The 22,553-nt window shown below is 26.5% G+C and overlaps 1 protein-coding gene across 1 annotated transcript in view; it reads left to right on the top strand.

Moving 5' to 3' along the window:
- The window catches only part of LOC127153323 (adhesion G-protein coupled receptor D2), a 109,346-nt gene that overhangs the window by 14,647 nt on the left and 72,146 nt on the right, over positions 1-22,553 (top strand). The window contains exons 18-20 of the mRNA XM_051094350.1: positions 250-383; positions 2,359-2,474; positions 3,236-3,356. Coding sequence (XP_050950307.1) covers positions 250-383; positions 2,359-2,474; positions 3,236-3,356 — 371 coding nt within the window. The remainder of the gene's footprint in view (positions 1-249; positions 384-2,358; positions 2,475-3,235; positions 3,357-22,553) is intronic.

Genomic DNA, 22,553 nt, shown 5'->3' with positions numbered 1-22,553 from the left:
CTAAAGTTATAATTAACATCCAAATGATAGAAAATTGAACACTGATGGTCAACACCTGCCATGTAAACTGTCACATTTATATTCAACCTTATACAGCAAAGTATCTACACGCTTAAGTCACCCTTAAAATGTGTCACCGTTACCGCAAACCATTTAATTGAAATAAAAATACTTTACAAGCCACACATTCAAAAAAATGTGCTCGGTTATAAAACAACACCTGTAATGTAGAAATGTGTTGTTTAACAGGTCTGCCTGTGCTGATCGTTACCATCACGCTGGCCTCTGCTTCTGGGAATTACTCAGCGGACGGCCACTGCTGGCTCAGTGTTCAGAACGGCGTCATATGGGGCTTTGCAGGACCAGTCATCTTTATTATTATGGTATGTCTTTGCATCTGTCATTATTGTCTTTCATAATAACAATAATAATAATAATAAGAAGAAGAAATGAATAAATGAATAAAACATATATGGCAAAAAAGCATGTTTTTAAACAAAATAACAAAAGCATGTTTAATGCTTTAACGTATATAAAATTTGTATTATATCTGTCTATCTATCTTTCTATCTATCTATGTTATTTTATTATTTTAGTATCTGCAATTACAAATTTAATTACAAAAAAGTATTATAATTTATGATAATGTTAATATGTAAGCTATATAATAATGTAGTAGTTAATACATTAATATGTAACATTTGTATGAAGTTTATATTGTTTTAAGTATTTTTATATAATGCAAAAAATACACACTCACATGTGTGGCAACCTTTATACATGTGCACTTACATATATGTATATATTTAATATTTATGTTTATAACAACAACATTACATATGTAAATAGATAACATGACAAAAAGTTTTGGTTGTGTGTACTTAATAATATAAATAAAATAAATACATGCATGAAAATATATACAATGTTTTTTAAAAACACATATATTTCATTTTATTTTATTATGTTACAATATGCAATCTTTTTATAATAATATCGTGTCTTATTTTGGGTATATACAGTTAAAAATCTCAATTACAAAAAATAAATAAATTACAACAGAAGTGTTATAATTTAGATTATTACGTTAATATATAAGCTATATCATAATAATGTAGTAATTATTACATTCATGTATGGCATTTGTATAACCTTTATGTTGTTTTATGTATTTTTATATAATACAAAAAGTGACATAATACACACACATGTGGCAACACATTATTTTTATTTTTTATTTGTGCACTAACATGTTTTTTAAATAAATACATAAATAACATATTATAAAAAAGCTTTTGTTATGTATGCTTAATAACAAAACAAAAACACAATAAAATAAATACAAACATGTATAAAATATGTAATATGAAAGGTACATGTGTGTGTGTTTTATAATATTATAATGTGTAATAGTTTTAGAATAATATAGTGTGTTATTTTTGGTATACAGTTAACAATTTAAATGACAAAAAAGTTTTATTTATAATTTGTATTGTTATGTTAATATATATAGGCTATATAGTAATAATGTAGTAATTATTACAATAATATAGAACATTTGTATTTTTTATTCTTATTATTATTGTTTTATGTATTTTTATGTAATCCAAAAAATACATAAACACACGTGGCAATGTTATTTTTATTTATTCATTTATATATGTGCACTTACATATATGTGTATATTTATTATTTGTAATAAATAAATAAATAATTTATGACAAAAATGTGTGTTTAATAAAAAATAATAATAAATAAATACTCGTACAAAAACGTATCATATAACATTTTTTTTAAAATTTATTGTATTTTTTAATAATGCTACGACATGCAATATTTTTTAATATTTGGTATATAGTTAAAAATTTGAATGACAAAAAGTACCATTAATAATTGTATTATTATGTTCATATATAGCTATATAATAATTATAACATTAATATATAATATTTTATAAAGTTGTTTTATGTGTTTTGATATAATACGAAAAATGACAACACACACACACGTGGTAACATTTTATTTATAAATGTGTGCTTACATATATCTGTATATTTAATATTTAATAACAACAACAATCTATCAGTCAGTATTTATATTTTTGTTACATTACTATATAAGCTATATAATAATAATAATGTAGTAATTATTACATAAACATATCACATTTGTATTAAGTTTATCTTGTATTCTTATATAATACAAAAAATGACATTACACACACGTGTAGTAACTCTTTATCTTTTATTTACATTCACTTCCATGTGTGTGTATATTGATAATAATAATAATGCCTTTAATAGATTCTAATATTGATGTTTATAATAAAATCTCTCTCTATATTTTTTATCGTTTCAGGTGAATATCATGATTCTGACACGTGTGGTCGTGATCACCATCGCCACAGCCAAGAGGAGATCTTTAATGATGACTCTGAACACCAGCCCAGAAGAGCAAATCTCCGAACAAATAAGGTAGGAAATCTCTCTCCCTCTCACATTTAGACACGGGAACCGTACGCTTTCTCACAAGCTCACTCTTCAGCGCTTCAGTCGCCACATGGAGGCACCCTTTCACAGCTGTGCGCTCGCGATCGCCGGTCCCGTCGGCCCGTGGAGTCCGACTGATCCTCAGTCATTTCGGCTTTCTATTAAAATGATCTATTTGCACATTACAGCCTCTTTCAACATCAAATGTTTTGTTTGTTTTTCAGCCCATTAATGGAACGATCCGACCTTTTTTTTTTTCCCTCTCAAAGTAAACTTTCAGACAGCTCAGTCACTGCAGGAACCTGGCGTTATGTGTTTTTTAAAAACACGTCGGTTTATAGAATCAGCTTCTCCTTGAGACCGTAAATAACCACAACGCAAATTAAGCTGCCACACGTAACCCGGCATTTCGACGCGTCTGGACCTCCGGCATCAGTCGCTGAGGCCCCCGTGTGTAAAAAATATCAATGTGACTCTTGAAAGCCGGTGGTCGAATCCAAGGAAAATCAAACACACGCTTCCTCCGCCTGGCAGGGCCCGTTCGGCCGGCAGCTGGTTCGCTTTAGCGGTTACCTGAATAGGGAGGTAATTTTATACTAAACAGAATTAAAAGCGATTTAGCGTGGAAATTGTCACAATGTGAGAATAAGCAGCAGCTCCCGTTGTGCTGGGAATGACCCCGAACTCTGTCGACGGCCATATATGTGCACGAATGTATTAAAATAAAGTGTTTTCTGCACTTTCAGGGCGGCGGTGAAAGCCGTACTGGTCCTGTTGCCCATCCTGGGCCTGACGTGGCTCTGTGGCGTCCTGGTGCCGTTCTCCGTGGTCATCGCTTACGTCTTCAGCCTCCTGAACTCGCTGCAGGTAAGAGCTGTTTCGCAACTCTGGATCGCGTTAGCGCCGAAGCCCACGGTGGTTTTAGCTGAGGTAAACAGTGGGGAGTGAAGAGATAATTGCTGTTTAACATGGAGACGGCACAGACTGAGAGCATCTGTGTGTGTGTGTGTGTGTGAGACGCGAGTGGAATGAAGTTTGATTCAGACTTCTGGTAAACGCTGCGACTTTATTCTCGCCTTTCTGCGTTCGTGCGACCGGCGTTTTTCAGCCGTTCTCTTTTGGTGACTGTTAGAGTCTGGGTGAAGTTATTTCTGGCGAAAGACAAGATCCTCTGTTACTTCCTTTTCCCGTTAAATCATTATAAACGCTCGTTGAAATTCTTCCTGAAGCCTTTGTAACGGCCAAGCTGCTCTTTTGTGCTTCTGTGAAATTTAGATTCATTTAGTGATTTTTCTTGGTCGTTTAGTTTATTTTAAAATGTAGTTATTATTATAATTTTTAAAAGAAAAACATTTGTATATTATTTAGTATTAGTTTAATATTAATATCACGTTTCAGCAGAATATACAGAATATTGAATTAATTCAATAGCACAGCAGCTGCAGGTCCTGTTTTTAATTTGTGGAAAATGTGTACAGCAACTACTTTTTTAATTGATAAATATTTTTGATCTTGTTCTGTGCATGATTGGCTGTTCTAAAAACTGACAACATTTTTAGAAATGTTTATTTATTTGTAGTTTTTGAAAAACAAAGCAGTATATTTTTATTTATAAATATTTTTGATCCATATAATTTTCAGAAATGTAAATATATTTGATCATTTATTTTAAATCATTTGAAATAATTCTTAAAATATAGATTAATTATATATTTAAGCAGGTGCAAAATCAAAATAAACAGAATACTGCATGAATTTAAATCACAAGTCTGTATTTGTACATTTTTTAATTTATAAATATTTTTGATCTGCTGGATGATTGACAGTTCTAAAAAACTGACGAAAATCATTTTCAGAAATGTAGATTTATTTTATTCATTTTCAAATGTTATTTGAGTATTATTTAAAATCATTTGAAATAATTATTAAAATATAGATTAATTATATATTTAAGCAGGCGCAAAATCAAAATATATAGAATACTGCATGAATTTAAATCACAAGTCTGTAATTGTAAATATTTTTATTTATAAATATTTCTTATCTTGTTCTGTGCATGATTAACTGTTCTGAAAATGACAAAAATAATTTTCAAAAATGTAGATTCATTTGATCATTTATTTTATTTTTTATTATTTATTTAAAATAATAATAAAAATAATAATAATAATAATATTTAGTATTAATTTAATATTAATGCCACATTTTAGCAGGCACAAAATCAAAATATGCAAAATATAGCATTAAATTCATTAAATATCACGTCAGTTACAGGTCCTGTTTTTAATTTTGTCTTGTGGAAAAATGTGTACAGCAGCTTTCAAAATGTTTTTTTTTTATTGATATATAATTTTGATCTTGTTCTGTGCAAGATTAACAGTTTTGAAATTGACAAAAATAATTTTCAGAATTTATTTTATCATTTATTTTATTCATTTGAAGATGTTATTTGATTATTTAAAATCATTTGAAATAATTCATTAAAATATATATTCATTCTATATTTAAGCAGGTGCAAAATGAAAATATACAGAATACTGCATGAATTTAAATCACAACTCTGTATTGTAAATAGTTTTATTGATAAAAACGGACAAAATGTTCAGAAATGTAGATTTATTTGTAGTTTTTGAAAAACAAAGCAGTATATTTTTATTTATACATTTTTGTTCTCTGCATGATTAACTGTTCTGAAATCGACAAAAATAATTTTCAGAAATGTAGATGTTTTAGATCATTTATTTTATTCATTATTTTTTATTTAAAAATAATTTAAAATAATTATTAAAATATTTATTAATTCTATATTTAAGCAGGTGCAAAATCAAAATATACAGAAAACTGCATTAATTTAAATCACAAGTCTGTATTTGTAAATAGTTTTATTGATACATATTTTTGATTTTGTTCTCTGCATGATTAACAGTTCTAAAAACTGACAAAATTCTCAAAAATGTAGATTCCTTTGATCATTTATTTTATTCATTATTATTTATTTAAGATCATTTTCAGTAATTATTAAAATATATATTAATTCTATATTTAAGCAGGTGCAAAATCAAAATATACAGAAAACTGCATTAGTATAATTCACAAGTCTGTATTTGTAAGTATTTTCAATTTATTCTGTGCATGATTAACTGTTCTAAAAACTTGACAAAAATCATTTTCAGAAATGTAGATTTATTTGATCATTTATTTTATTCATTTTAAAATGTTATTTGGTTATTATATTTAAAATCATTTAAAAATAATAATTAAAATACATATTAATTATACATTTAAGCAGGTGCAAAGTCTGTATTTGTAAAAAGTTCAGTTTATAAATATTTCTTATCTCGCTCTGTGGATGATCAACAATTCTGCAATCGACAAAAAATTATTTTCAGAAATGTACATGTTTTTGATCGTTTATTTTATTGATCATTACTTATGTAAATTAATTTGAAATAATTATTAAAGTGCATATGAATTATACATTTAAGCAGGTGCAAAATGAAAATATATAGAACACTGCATGAATTTAAATCAAAGGTCTGTATTTGTAAGTATTTTTTATTTATTTATATTTTTTTTATCTTGTTCTGTGCATGATTAACAGTTTTGAAATTGACAAAAATAATTTTTGGAAAAATAAATGTATTTGATAATTTTTTTAAATTAATTTTAATTAGATTATTATTTAAAGTCATTTCTTTTCATTTTTAATATTCTGCCTCTTGTCGTTTTTGAAAAACAAAATAGTATATTTTTATTTTTAAATATTTTTATAATCATTTTGTGCATGATGAACACGTCTGAGATCATAATAATTATGTATATTAAATTATGATATTATATTATTTATGTTTTATACAATATGTTAAATAAATAAGTTGTATATTTAAGTTTTATTTATTATTTTAAATTATATATATATATATATATATATATAATATTAGTACCATATTTAAGCAGGTGAAAAATCAAAATACACAGATGAATTATTTTACATTAAATACATGTCTGTGTTTGCTTTTTTCTCATTATTAGTATTTTGCTGTTTTGTGGAAAACCTGTACAGTGTCTTTCATAACACAAAGCATTTTTGTTTATAAATATTTTTAATATTGTTGAAATCGACATTTTTTTTAGTACTGTCTGCCATGAATCAAACTCATCTCATCTGGAGATATGCCGTGCCAGTATCTTTGTTTAAAAGCGGCGTAGAGAAGATCACAGTGTGTTGTTTCGATCAAAGAAAGAAAAGTGTGTCATTCTTTATTGGTTACAAGCCTGTGCGGTTTGATTCGAGTGTTTGCGATCTGTGGAGCTCCTTAATCAGTTGTTTCTGTAATAGAGCTGTATATATCACAAGAAAATCAATAGAGATTTAGCCTGACTCGCATCATTAAACCACACTATAAATAGTGCATTTTCCACACTAATTAAAAATGTCTCCACACAGTCGTAACTGATGCAGGCCTTTCAGAAACAAAGTCACAGTTTGTTTTCTGCTGCTTGTTTGTCCACATCTCACACCATAGGAGAAGGCATGTAAAACTCAGTTTGAGAGTGTCTTTACATCTCCGCTGAGGATATGGAAACTTGAACGTGTGTGTTTGAAGGTCGTATGGTAAAGTTTGTCGTATTTTTATTGTAATTGTGCTTTAGATAATGGTGTAATATGGATTCCTCTCTGTTGTCCTACAGTATTCATGGGTTTTGCCCAAGTTTTTTTCTTAGTGCATTGTGTTTTAAAAGTTTTAAAAGTTTTTTATAAATTAAAAAAATTAAAAAAAGAAAAAGTTTTTTCAATTTTTATGTACAAGCATACGTCAGTGGTGTCAGAAATGTAGAAGGTGCTTTTTATTTCATATTCAAACCTGTGATTAAACTATGATTATTTGTGTCCTTCAGCCCTAGAAACTGCTGTATCATCAAATAGCTTGATAGACAGATTGAATAAGTTTGATTTTACATGAATCAAATAAGGCTTCTTTTAGAATTCTGAATAAGTAAAAAAAACAGATGTGTATTTACACTATAATTATTTTTTTTGTGGGGGAAAATTATTTGTTTGCTTCTTTCTTTTTTCTTTGTAATCGATAAACTATATAAATTGCAAAACCACCATTCAAACGTTTAGGATTGGGTATAATTTTTTTATTTAATTAAATCTAATTTAATTTAGACTTTTTTTAATATACTGAATTATTATTAATTAATCTGTAATTTTGTAATCTGAAAACTATATATATATTAATGTGTTTATTTTATTTTATTATTTTTTAAATATACTGAATTATTAAATTAATCTGTCATTTTGAAATCTAAACTATATAAATAGCAAAACTACCATTCAAACGTTTGGGATTGGGTATCATTTTTAAATTAAATTAAATGTAATTTAATTTAATTACTTTTTTAATATACTGAATTATTAAATTAATCTGTAATTTTGTAATCTGTAATATATATATATATATATATATATATATATATATATATATAATTTTAATGTGTTTATTTTATTTTATTATTTACTTTTTTAAATATACTGAATTATTAAATGAATTTGTAATTTTGAAATCTATAAACTATATAAAAAGAAAAACTACCATTTAAAAGTTTGGGATTGGATATATTTCATTTTATTTTATGTTATATTATTTTATTTTATTTCAGAATAAGTAAAAAAAAACAGATGTGTATTTATTTTTAAATATCCTGAATTATTAATTAATTATTATTAATCTGTAATTTTGAAATATGTAAACTGTATATAATTTTTAATGTGTTTATATTTTTATTTTTTATTATCTTTTTTTTAATATACAGAACTATTAAATTAGTCTGCAATTCTGAAATCTGCAAACTATATAAATAAAAAAAAATATTTTTAATTTAATTAGTTTTATTTAATTTTATTTAATTTAATTTTATTTTATGTTATTGCAAAAATAACATTCAAAAGTTGGCGATTGGGTATCATCATGTTTATTTAATTTAATTCTATTTTTAAATTTTATTTTTTTAAATTTAATTTAATTTTTTTAATATATCTCTTTTGCTAATCAAAGCTGCATTTGTTTGTTTAAAAAATGAAGCAATTGTTATGATTTAAAATAAAATATACGCATTTCAGGATTTTCTGACGAACTGAATTTTTTTTTTGTAACATTATAAATGTCACTTTTAATGTGTCCCTGCTGAATAAAAAATATAAAATATTATAATATATAAAATATATAAAATATATATTAAAAAAACACCTTACTGCCCCTTACTGACTATATTTTATTATATACTTTTTCCTTAAAAAAAAAAATCAATTGCATAAATCTAAACATGATAAACACCCAGACATTATTTAACACTTATACTTGCAGATTTATAGTGAAAAAGTCAGTACTAATTTGTAAATGATTATGAATGTCACTACAGATTTTGGCTCTGACTCAGTCCAAACAGAAAATGAGCCAGAGATTTTTTATTTTTTATTTTTTGGGAGATGCCGAATCCACAGGAAATCACCGCAGGCCTCTGTGTGATCGTTTCAGCGCTTGGATATTTTGCCAGCCTCTTCCTTTTCAAACATGGCAGGTGAAAATACAACTCCCATGTGTTAAAGACCAACCCGATTGAGCTGTTTTCTCACTAAATTCCTCCCTTTGTTTTGCCCACGGCTCCTTTTTATCTGTGAAAGCGGCTCGGGTCTCTAGAGCTGCGAACAATGGCAGTAAAACCCTGCGTTTTACCCAACTGCATTGTAAATTCAACCTTGTTAGAAAACCCAAACACTCCAGCAGCGACGAAACGACAAACTTCTTATAAAGTTTTTATGAAGTCGTTGACAATGCTTCCTTCACTTCTTGTCAATTAACGTTTTTCCGCCGCACGCTTTCTGTTAGTTTTGACGTGCTCGCCGCCGCTATATCCAGGGTGCTTGAGTCGTTCAGTGCCGCAGACCTTGTGTTTAAGTGCTTCATATAGACGTGGCGAGCTCTTAAATACTTCGGAAGCCGAGACGGCGTGCGCTCATATGAATGCAGACCGTATGGGGCGGTGAATGAAACGTTCGACCATCTGAAGCTGCTTTGATTGAGCGTATATTCGTAATTTCATTGGCACGCTTGCTTTCTAAGCAACGCCCTTGAACATTTGAAGAATATAACAGGCGCACTTTATCCAGAGGGCATTCAGAGTCCTAGATGGCCTTATGTGAAATTCCTGGTGTGATTTTTTTTTTTTTTTTTTTTTCCCTTCCATGTTTCATTGTATTTTCAATAGGCGGCAATAACAACATAAAACTTAAGCCAGAGGACTTTATTGTTAAATCAATAAAGGGAATAATGTTGACAAGCCTTTTTCATTGGCCACACTTTGTCGTTTTGAGTGAGGGAAACAACACGACGAACAAATCATTCTTATTTAGAGCACTGAGTATGAAATGGTTTCATTAGCGTATGATGTTAGAAAAAAAAGAGCATGAAATGGTTTCATTTGCACACACAAAAACATATATATTATTATTATGCTTTATTATTATTATATAAGTACACAAGCTAAATACATAAAATACAATCTTACTTATACACATTAATTATTTTGTTTTATTTATGAATAAATTATTTATACTAATAAATAAAATAAATATATGATAAAAATAATAAAAAAACAAAAACAAATTCCTTGTGTGTGTAAGTACACTTGGCAATAAAGTCCTTTTTGATTCTGATTATATATAATAAAACTAATTCAACAATAAGTAACAACAACAACAATAATAATAATGATTATTATTTGTTGTTGAATTATTGTTTAATTATTATTATTATTTGTTGTTTTGTTATTAATTATAATAATAATAATTATTATTATTATTACTATTATTATTTATTGTTGAATTAGTTAAATTATTTAATTAATAATAATTATTATTTATTATTTGTAATTGTATTATTTATTGTTGAATTAGTTTTGAATTAGTTGAATTAGTTTTTTTTATTAGTTATTTATTGTTGAATTAGTTGATTATTTAATTAATAATAATAATAATACATTATTATTTTATTAATAATAATAATAATAACAATTTCATCAATAATAATAATAATAATAACAATTATTATCATTATTATTATTATATAAGTACACTAACTAAAATGCATAAAATACAATATTACTTATTACACATTAATTATTTTGTTGTATTTATGAATAAATTATTTATACTACTAATAATATATATTAGAAAAAAAATAACATATTAAATAGCATTTTAATTAAATGCATTACATAATATATTTCATTAATAATAATAATAATAATAATAATAATAAAAAATAATATTTATTATAAACATACGCAAACTAAAATCTATAAAACAACAATAATAATAGTAATAATACGTACATAAACATATAAAATACAATATTACAATATTACTTATACACATTATTTATTTTGTTTTATTGATGAATAAAATATTTATACTAATAAAAATATGGTATATAAAATGTATGTATAAAATATATAAAAATATTAAATAACATTTTAATTAAATGCATTACATAATACATTTCATTAATAATATTAATACTAATAATACTATACATACACAAACTAAAATATATATAATAATATTAATCTTTATTATATACGTACATAAAATATATCAAATACAATATTATTTATACACATTTTTTTAAATTAATAAATTATACTAATAAAAAAATCAAAATATACTAATAAAATATCTAATATATATTAAATATTTGGAAAAAATATATAAAATATTGATAGCATTTTAATTAAATGCATTACATAATATATATATATATATATATATATATATATTTTGTTTTTTTTTATTATTATTATTATTTATTTATTTAATTTTTTTTTTTTTTTTTCAAAATGTAGTAGGATTTTTTTTTTTTTTTTTTTTTTAAAACATGATTCCCAGTGAAGCTTTCTCAAATTGGTAGCCTACAAATGGTTTGTGTGTCATTGTTGAGTGGGTTGGATGAATTGCAACATTGCAAAACCAGCAATGTTGTAAAATTTAAAAGATCTTTCTTCTAATTTATATATTTAGTATATATGTAATTTATTCCTGATGCAAAGTTGAATTTTCAGCATCATTACTTCAGTCTTCAGTCTCACTTAGCTGTTCTTGCTACTGATAATTTGCGAATTTTAGAAGACGACACATGGTTTAATGTGTCTGTGAACAACATTACAAAGAGAAAACGACATTATCCCGTTCAGACGACCCCAAAACCTGCTGATTAACCCTGTCTTATTTACAAACTCCTGAACCATAAACACCACCATGTGCTTCTCTATCAGGCTGGAAATAAATAGCTTTGGGTGAGGATGGGGTGGGGGGAAGTGGAGGTGCTTCATTCGGCCATAAATCGCACGACCCTCCGTCATCCAATCTCAGTGCAATGTCATTCAAAAACTCAGTGCTATCCATTACCCTTATATAATAGGCCCTCCACCATGCATTGTCTATAGCATTATACGCTCATAATTTCCCTCTATCAATAACTTTGAGGATAGAGAGTTTAAAGGGGGTTTGGGGTCACAAACTCAGGAAGTTTTTTTGGGTGTAAAAGTAAGGTAGATCCTTCAAGCAAAGAATTAAATTGTATACATTTTTTAAATTAAAAATTACATTACAATCAGTTTATTAGTTTCTTTACTTCTAAAATATCTAGAAATAATATTATGAAGTGGAAAGCATTGGATCCATATTCAAACACCGTTTCAACAGTCTCAACAAACACCTCCTGAACTCTAACCGAGTGTTTTGGGAAATTATTTTGACATGGATGCAAGTTGAGGTCCACGGGGGGCAAACTGGAAGAGCGCCGCAAACCCCTCACAAAGAGACAGGCGTCTAATTTTAAAAACTTTCTGTAACAAACAAAAACAGGACAGGAATCCCTCAGTCAAGACAGGTGTCCAGCTCGTCTCTCACTCCCTCTGGCCTCCATGGTCAGCCGGTCCCCAAACCCCCAGTTAGGGAAATGTTTTTCAAGTGGAATTGTTTAAGACGGAAAACACAGAAAAACGTCCGTTAAAAATTCAGTCCACTACTGATGATCACAAATGTCCCGCTGATTGAGTCTCAACAAGCAGAAACGTGAAGCTTTTAGATGTAATAATAGTTGTGCCTTATGCACAGTTTGATTTATGACCCTTTCAGCAGTATAGTATCGTTTTTGATTTGAAAAGATTTCAATTTTAATTTTTCTTTTTTTATTTAAAGACTATTTCAATTTTAATTTTTCTTTTTTTTTATTTGAAAACTATTTCAATTTTATTTTTATTTTTTATTTTTTTTAAGTTCAGTTATTTTAACGCATTAAGTTAAACTAAATTAAAATAAGAAATAAGCTGACATAACCACACACACACACACACACACACTTATTTTCTGTTTTCATTTTAATTTTTGTTAAGATTTTTGTAAGGGGTTTTATGTCTATATAGTTTTTATGACCTATTTCTGTTTTAATTTCTTTCTATTTTTTAGATTAGTTATTTTATTACATCAGGTTAAACTAAATTAAAATTCAGAAATGTTTTCTTGGCAGCTTGCTGAAACAAGCACACACACACACACACGTTTTCTGTTTTCATTTTAATTTTAGTTAAGATTTTTGTAATTTTGTTGTGTATTTTTGTCAGTTTTAATAGTTGTTTATGTCTGTATAGTTTTTGTTAATTATTTCTGTTTTAATTATTATTTTTTTTTAAGTTTATTATTTTATTACATCAAATTAAACTAAATTAAAATGAAAAAAGTTGTTTTGGCAACTAGCCGAAATAGGTACACACACACATGTGCACACACACACACACACATTTTCATTTTAATTAATAGTTTTGTAATTTTGTTGTGTATTTTTGTCATTTTTAGTAGTTGTTTATCTCAGTTTTAATTTTTTTTTTCTTTTTTTAAAGTTTAGTTAATTTATTACATCAGGTTAAACTAAACTAAAATAAGAAATGTTGTCTTGACATCTCGCTGAAATAACCACACACACACACACACACACATTTTCTGTTTTCATTTTAATTTTAGTAAAGATTTTTGCAATTTTGTTGTGTATTTTTGTTACTTTTAGTAGTTTTTTATGTCTATATAGTTTTTTAGTAACTATTTAAGTTTTAATTTCTTTTTTAAAGTTTAGTTACACACACACACACACACACACACACACACGTTTTCTGTTTTTATTTTCATTTTAATTAATATTTTTATAATTTTGTTGTGTATTTTTGTCATTTGTAATAGTCTCTTTTTTTAACTATTTCAGTTTTAATTTCTTTTCTTTTTTTAAGTGTATTTTTTATTATCAAGTTAAACTAAATTAAAATGAGAAATTTTGGCATCTCGCTGAAATAACCACACACACACACACACACACACACACACCACACACACACATTTTCTGTTTTCTTTTTAATTTTAGTTATGATTTTTGTAATTTTATTGTGTATTATTGTTAATAATTGTTTATGTCTGTATAGTTTATATTAACTTTCAGTTTTAATTTCTTTTTTAAAGTTTAGTTACACACACACACACGTTATCTATTTTTATTTTCATTTTAATTTATATTTTTATAATTTTGTTGTGTATTTTTGTCATTTTAGTAGTCTTTTTTATTAACTATTTCAGTTTTAATTTCTTTTAAGTTTAGTTATTTTATTACAAGTTAAGCTAAATTAAAATGAGAAATGTTTTGGCAGCTTATTTAAATAACCACACACACACATTTTCTGTTTTCATTTTAATTTTAGTTAAGATTTTTGTAATTTCGTTGTGTATTTTTGTCAGTTTTAATAGTTGTTGATATTTAAAAAATGTATTAACTATTTCAGGTTTAATTTCTTTTAAGCTTAGTTATTTTATTACAAGTTAAGCTAAATTAAACACACACACATACACATTTTCTGTTTTCACTTTAATTTTATTTAAGATTTTTGCAATTTTGTTGTGTATTTTTGTCAGTTTTAATAGTTGTTGATATTTAAAAAATGTATTAACTATTTCAGTTTTAATTTCTTTTAAGTTTAGTTATTTTATTACAAGTTAAGCTAAATTAAAATGGGAAACATTAGCTGAAATAGCTAGCTGAAATAACCGCACACACACACACACACACGTGGCTTATGCTGCTCACACATAATAATTAGAAACTCATCTATATATATGGTGTTGAAGTGTGAAAGGCCCTACCGCATAAAGAAAAATGGTACTTTGATGCTGAAATCTGACTAAAAAGCGACGAATCATTGTGAATAACACGTTTCCTGTTGAGAGGACAGGGAATTCCACGGCTCGCACATACCACCAAAAGAGCCTGTCGCTTTTGGCACCCACCCGCATTTATTTGCTTTATAATTACCTGCCGGCTCTGTGTAGTAATAGTTTGTGTCATAGGAAAGCAAATCACTGGCAGGAGATTGAGGATCACATGACCCGCTGGGGACGACCTCGCAACCCCTCGTAAAACAACACGGCCCTCACATGTTCAGAAACCACTGTGACACCCAAATTACATCGAAACAATGGCGGCTTCATTTATGATTTCAGCTGATATAGGTTCACAAGATGGGCGGTTTGTGTGGATGTCTTTTAAATCTGTTTTAATCTGAGTGCTGCGGACTGTTTGGTGGGCTTTGATGTATACTTTGCAGATAATTAACAAGAACTGGGTCAGTCCGGGCAAGAGAAAAGCTCTTCCTCCTCTTCTCTTTTTTCCATAAAGGCTGTCAAACGCTGATGCCAATTTAGCAGTGAGCAATTCGTTTTCTGCATGGAAATGAAATCCAAAATAAACACGGTATGTATTATTCATGGCCGTGCTCTTTTTAAATCATTATTTCATCTGAAAGAAATCCTAATTGTGGGGCATGCTTGTTGTTGACTAGAATGAGCCGTTGTAATCGTTGGTTTGTCTTAAAACCGAAGTCGTCTGAGCGTGTTCTGCTCAAATACACAACAAATCAACAAGAAATATGTGCTAAGATTTATTTATTGACAGTAAATAAAGGCGGAATCACAGATTTTTCTGGTGTGAAATTCAGAATAAATAAATAAATAAATACATTTATTATAATAATAAAAAAAATGTAATTGTTAGTTATTTTTTATTATTTAAAATCTAAATAAAATGAAATAAGTAAATAAATGAATAAGTAAGCAAACAAAAAACAAACAAACATGTCTGGCATGATTTTTTATTATAATTTCTTTACAGTTGAATTTTTTTTTCATTATTTATGTTTTTTAAAATCTAAATAAATAAATGCATCTGAATGAGTGGATTTCTTTAAAAAAGAGCAAGTGGCATGAATTTGATTGTAAATTCTTTTTTGTCTATTTTTTTTTTTACTTATTTTGATTATTTAATAAAATTAAATAAATAAATGAATGTATTTGAACAACTGTATTTCTTTAAAAAAACAAGCCTGTTTGACATGATTTTTTTACTATGAATTCTTTTTTTAAATTGTAATTTCTTTTTTATTATAATTTCAGTATAGTTTTAATTTTTTGATTACTTGTTTTTTATCTATAAATACATAAATGCGTTTCATTTTCTAGATTTCTTTAAAAAAGAACATGACATAATTTATTTTTTATTACAATTTTTAAAATAAATTTCTTTATTTTTAATTTCTTTAATTATGTATTAATTTATTAAATTATTTAAACAAGTAAAATAAACAAATGAGATTTTTCTAGATTTCTTCAGAAAAAAAAGAACAATAAATCTTCATGATATTCCTGATTGAAAAATGCTTGAGAACTTTTATTAAACAATTAAGTTTTTGAAAAATTATCACTTTGTTTTTACTTAATGACTACACCACACATTTTTGAGACAAAATTAAATAAAAAATTAAATTAAATCGAAATTAAATTAACTTAAAATGTTTACCAACGATAAATACAAAGATTGGATTTCTACAAATTTGAATCTTGATTTTAATGAAAATATTTCTCTTTTTCATCATTGTTTGCATGATGGTATAACTTTTAATTATATCTAAAAAAAAAAAAAAAAAAAAAAAGTTTTTAACCAACAATAATACAAAGATTGCATTCTTACAAACAGTTTTCTGCATTAAAGTGAAAAGTATTATTCATGGCTGTCTTCATTTTAAATCATTATTTCATGTGAAAGAAATCCTAATTGTGAGTAATGCTTGTTATTGACTAGAATGAACCGTTTTAATTGTTGGTTTGTCTTAAAATTTCACTGTCGTCATCCGTACACATTCTGGTCAAATAAACAAACGAAAAGTCAAACCAAAAGTCTGTTTCATCTAGTGTGTAACAAAGAAAAATCTGTGAATAAAATGAAAACAGGAGTTGTTCGCGAAACATTTCAGGCCTTTTGCCCTTTCTGTGTGGTGGGGCTTTCGTTCCGTGATGTTTCCCCTGCTGCCTGGCCCCTAACGATTGTTTACAAGGATATGTTGATTCGTATTAATCTGGTTCTTGTCGCTTCGGTGGCTTGTGTTAAGAGTTGCCCGCCCTAGGTGGGAAAAAGCACAGGGCCGCTGACAGCTCGGCTTTGGGCCGTGGAGCTGGGCTTTTTACACTGTGCAGATGTGGTCTCCTGCTTTGTTTTTCTAAGTAATTATCGTCATTAAGTCAAAGCATGTGCCAATCATTTGCCTTTGAGTTGGGCCCGGTTCAGATCGAAAACCACCTTAATGCTTCAAGTGCGTCAAAACTCGTCTCAACTGGACTCATTAGCCCTTGAAAAAAAGCCAAGTGGTTGAGTTTGGTGCGCTGGCAGTTTTCAATTGTATGGTAGTCAGTTTTATGGCTTTTCACCTCTTCATACCAAAAAGACTCAAGTTTAGGTTTACTTAGAGGTCAGTGACAAATGGACGGGTATGCGATCGTGAAGTGGACAAATTAGTTTTTAAATGCAAAGTGCAAGTGACAGGTTTGCAATCTTTGTAGTCTTGTTGGTTACAAACATTTATTTATTTATTTATTTATTTATTTTTCAGTTTTAATTTTTTTTATTTTATTTTTGATTTAATTTAATTTTATTATGTACGATAATTTTAGTATTTAAAAAAATAATTTTAGACTTCTAAACATTTAGAATTTATAAAAAAAAATATTTTAGATTTTAAAAAACACTTAGATGTTAGATAAATAAATAAATAAATAAGTAAAACAAAGAAATAAATATATAAATATATTTAGCACTTCATTTTTTAAAATAAAGGTTTCCAGATCTTTTGAATCATGGAATGCCATGATTTTTTTTCTTGAATGTTTTTTCACTTGACCCAAATTAATCCTGCTTTTTCATTGAAAGGTCAAAATGCGTTGTATTTTTAAACAGCACAATGACCTTGACACATTCTTGAGGGATCTTCTCTGTAATATAATGCCCAGTTTTATGGTTTTTATTTTCACATGGCAGTAAAATGGTTTTCTGCATGTTGGTTACACCACACTGACTTTGATTTGCCAGACAAAGGATTTTTTAAATTGTAAAAATAGTTCAGCATTGAATATTTTGTAAATAAATTATTATATATTTGTGTTGATTTTTTTAATAGTTTTTCATTTGTTTTGTATTGTTTTTTGTTTTGTTTTTTGTCTGTTTTTTAAATTGATTTTTGTTTTGTTTTTTGTTTTGTGTTTTTTGTGTATTTGTTTTTTCATTTATTTTGTTTTTTCATTTGTCTTGGTTTGTTTTTTATTTTTTCTGTGTTGTGTTTTGTTTTTATTTGTTTTTGTCTTATTTGTTTTATTAGTTTTTTGTGTATTTGTTTTTTCATTTATTTTGTTTTGTTTTTCATTACTTTTTTGTTTGTTCTGTATTGTGTTTTGGTTTCATTTGTTTTATTTAGTTTTCTTGTGCTTTGTTTTGATTGGTTTTGTTTTAATTTGTTTTTGTTTCATTTGTTTTGTTTTGTTTTGTTTCGTTTTTTTTCATTACTTTTTTATTTGTTCTGTGTTGTGTTGTGTTTTGTTTTATTTTTTATTTATTTGTTTTGTTTTTATTAGTTTTTTGTTTCTTTTGTTTGTTATTAGTTTTTTGTCTTGTGTTTTGTTTTTGTTTTCTATTGCTTTTTTAATTTGTTTTGTGATTTTTGTGTTGTTTTGTGCTTGTTTTTTTCATTTGTTTTGTTTTCTGTTTTGTTTTGTGTTTTTTTCATTACTTTTTAGTTTTTTATGTTTTATTTCTTAATTTGTTTTGTTTAGTTTTTATTTGCTTCTCTTTCGTTTTGTTATTTTGTTTTTGTGTTTTGTTTAATTTGCTTTTTTGTTTTGTGCTTTTTTTGTATTCTGTTTTCATTTGTTTTGTTCTGCTTTTTCATTAGTTTTTATTTGTTTCATTTTTTATTTGTATTTTTTTCATTTGTTTTGTTTGCTTTTGTTTCATTTGTTTAGTTTTGTTTTCATTAGTGTTTTGTTTTTTGTTTTTTCTTTCGTTTGTTTTTTTATTTGTGTTTTGTTTTTTTGTTTTGCTTAGTATTTGTTAGTTTTTTTGTTTTGCTTTCTGTGCATAGTTGGGCCAGTTACACAATGTGTTACAACAAGTTTTTTTTTTACAAAAATAAAACAAAATGCATCATAGGTGATGTGAATTCAGTGATCGTCTATTAATTGATTTTCAAATCATTTAATCGAATCAGACCAGCATAAAATAACAAACATAATAATAGACAAAAAACTCTTGCTGGATTCTTGTCTAGCTAAAATGATCAGACAATACACCGCTTCACAGCGTTAGACAGACAATGTCTAAAAACACGGACTGCTAAAGAGACAAAGAGACTGGAAAACGAAGACGAATGAAGTGCTCATGTCGATGAACTACCATTCGTTTTCACTTAGGACTCCCGTGAGCCGTGGTCAGCCCTAAACGCATGTGACGTCCGCGCCGAGTTATGCCGAATAAGGATTGATGCTCTCGCTGTAAAGTGTCTTAACCGCATGTGGCACGACTCGGGCATGTGCCATTAACCCCCAGCCCGCTCAAATCTAGAGTAGAAAACAAGACGACTCGCAGACACCGTTTCCAAACAGGCTTTATTTAAGATGTGTTTTTTATTGTGATTTTTTCAGTACGAAATGTGTTATTTTAAAAAGCTGCAATAATATTTAGCTTCAAATAACCTTATTTACAGTACATCAAATTATGACCAAATGCATGATTGCAGGTGCGTGATATTGAGCGCGGAGCCGAGCTGCTCGAGATGTGGGTCCGAGCAGATCCCCGGTCCCAGCTGCTCCGTCTTAGCCGTGTGAAGTCTGAGATTTTTCTTGCTTTCAGTGGAAAGTATGTAATTAGGATTTGCCTGAGATTGGCAGGGCGGTCTCATGCGTTCTGACAGCGGGGGCACTCAGAAATGTCTGTTGGATGGCTAAGTATTTTTAATTAAACAGTTTTTTGGCACGCGGGGCCTCCTTTTCTCCTCCAGTTCAAAGAGTGTGGCTTGACCCATGTGTTAAGAGTTTGTATCAATTTTCTGCAAGGATGTTTGACTTGGCCCTTCCAAGCATGCAATGTGAAATTGTCTTGTTTAAAAGCGAATTTGTTTACCATTCACTCTCGCTCCTTCTCTTTCTCTCTCTCTCTCTTCGAGACACATGTGGGCCATGAGCTTTTGGTGTTTAGTTACTTTGGATTCTTAGTGTCGTGCCTTTTCTTTTTCTTTCATTTTAGTCCTGAAACAAACGAATAGCGAAGTGCATTAGATGTCAAGATTTAATGCTCAGTTCTGTGAACATTTTTTATTTGTGAAAACGATTAGATTGGAATCAGTGCGATAGATAAACTGTAGCAGATGTGATGTATTTGTGTTAATAAAAGAAGTTAAGCTGAAGTCAAGCTACTCTTTTGGGAAAATGTTGTGAGCAAAAAGTAGCTTGAAGCTTTATAGGAAGACGTTAAAAAATAAATAAATATAAAATAAAATAAAATAATCATTTTATGTAATTTTTTTTAATTATAAAACGTATAGTTTTGTTATGCAGTTTATTATAATTATTTTAATACAATATACATTTTTATATAATATACACTGAATATATATATATGCACTGTATAATTTATGTAATACTTAATAAAATGTTATATAGTTTGTTATGCAATTTATATTTAATTATGCCGTTTATTATGCAGTAATTTGTTTTAATATAATATTATAATGTTAATGTAATATAATAACATAATATTAACATTTAGTATATAATGCACACACAAATTATCTGTCTCTTTGTAAGTTATTTAAATAATAAAATGCATAATTATGTGTAATTTATATAAATTTTAATATGATTTATGCTGTATTTATTTATGCCATTGTAATATAGTATATATTATATAATTAGAAAAAAATGCATGATTATATACAAGTTATATAATTTATGCAATTTACATTTAATTATGCAGTTTATTATAAATTGTTTTACTTAATATAATATTGTGATATTAATGTAATATAATAACAATATTATCACCTAATACACACAAATTATCAGATTTTTTGCAAGTTTATTAATAAAATACATATTTATGTGTAAGTTATATAATTTTTTATATGATTTATGCTGTATTTAATTATGCCGTTTATTATAATTAATTTAATTTAATTTTTTTATATATTATATATTTAATATATATACATTATATAATTTATAGAAAATAAAATGCATGCTTATATGCAAGTTATATAATTTATGCAATTTAGATTTAATTATTCAGTTTATTATAATTCGTTTTTTAAATATAATATTGTAATATTAATTTAATATAATAACATAATATTATCATATAATAAATAATGCACACACACAAATTATTTAAATTATTATTTAAAAGTTATTTAAATAATAAAATCCATCGTTATGTGTACAGTATGTAATTTTTATATTATAATTATATTATATACATTTTATATACATTTAATATATATATTATATATTTTTTGTAATTTTTAAAAATAAAGTGCATGATTATATGCAAGTTATATTATTTGTCATACAATTTATGTTTAATTTAGCAGTTAATTATAATTAGTTAGTTTTAATTTAATATTAAAATGTTAATATTATATAATAACATAATATTAACATATAATACATAATGTTATGTGATTTTTGTAATTTATTTCAAAAATAAAATGCATAATTATTTATAAGTTGTATAATTCCTTATATGATTTATGCTGTTTTTAATTGTTGTTTATTATAATTATTTTAATAGAATATACATTCTGTATATAATATACATTTAATATATTTACATTACATAATTTATGTAATTAAAAAAATTAAATAAAATGCATGATTATATCCAAGGTATGTAATTTGTTATAGAAGTTACATTTAATTATGCAGTTTATTATATTTATTTTTTAAAAATATAATATTAATGTAAAATAACACAATAATAACATATAATACATAATGCACACAAACAAATTATGTGATTTTTTACATTTATTTAAATAATAAAATGCGTAATTATGTGTAAATTATAAAATTTATGTTATATATATTAATTTAATATTGCAATGTAATATAATAACATAATATTATCATATTGCACCACACAAATTGTGACTTTTGTAATTTATTTAAATAATAAAATGCATATTTACCTGTAAGTCATTTAATTTCTTATATGATTTATGCTGTATTTAATTATGCCATTTAATATAATTATCTCTAATATGTGCTTTTTTTTATATATATATATAAATTATGTAATGTACAAAAATAAAATGTATGGTTATATCCAAGTTATTTAATTTGTTATAAAATGTATATTTCATTTATATTGTACAGTTTAATATAATTATTGTAGTATAATTATATTATAATTATATATATTTACATATTATATATTACAGTAATTAAAAGTTGTAGTATATAATTACTATATATTTTATATATATATATATATATATAATTAAAAAAGAAATTTGCACTAAATACAAGTAGCAAAATTTGAAAATATTCTGAAATGCTTTAACGTAACTCAAAAAGAGTCTCAAGCATTTGTG

Source organism: Labeo rohita, chromosome 22 (genome assembly GCF_022985175.1).
Source record: "Labeo rohita strain BAU-BD-2019 chromosome 22, IGBB_LRoh.1.0, whole genome shotgun sequence".
Taxonomy (NCBI): Eukaryota; Metazoa; Chordata; class Actinopteri; order Cypriniformes; family Cyprinidae; genus Labeo; species Labeo rohita.
Note: the sequence above shows the minus strand (reverse complement) of the source record. Positions and strands in the feature narration are given on the sequence as shown.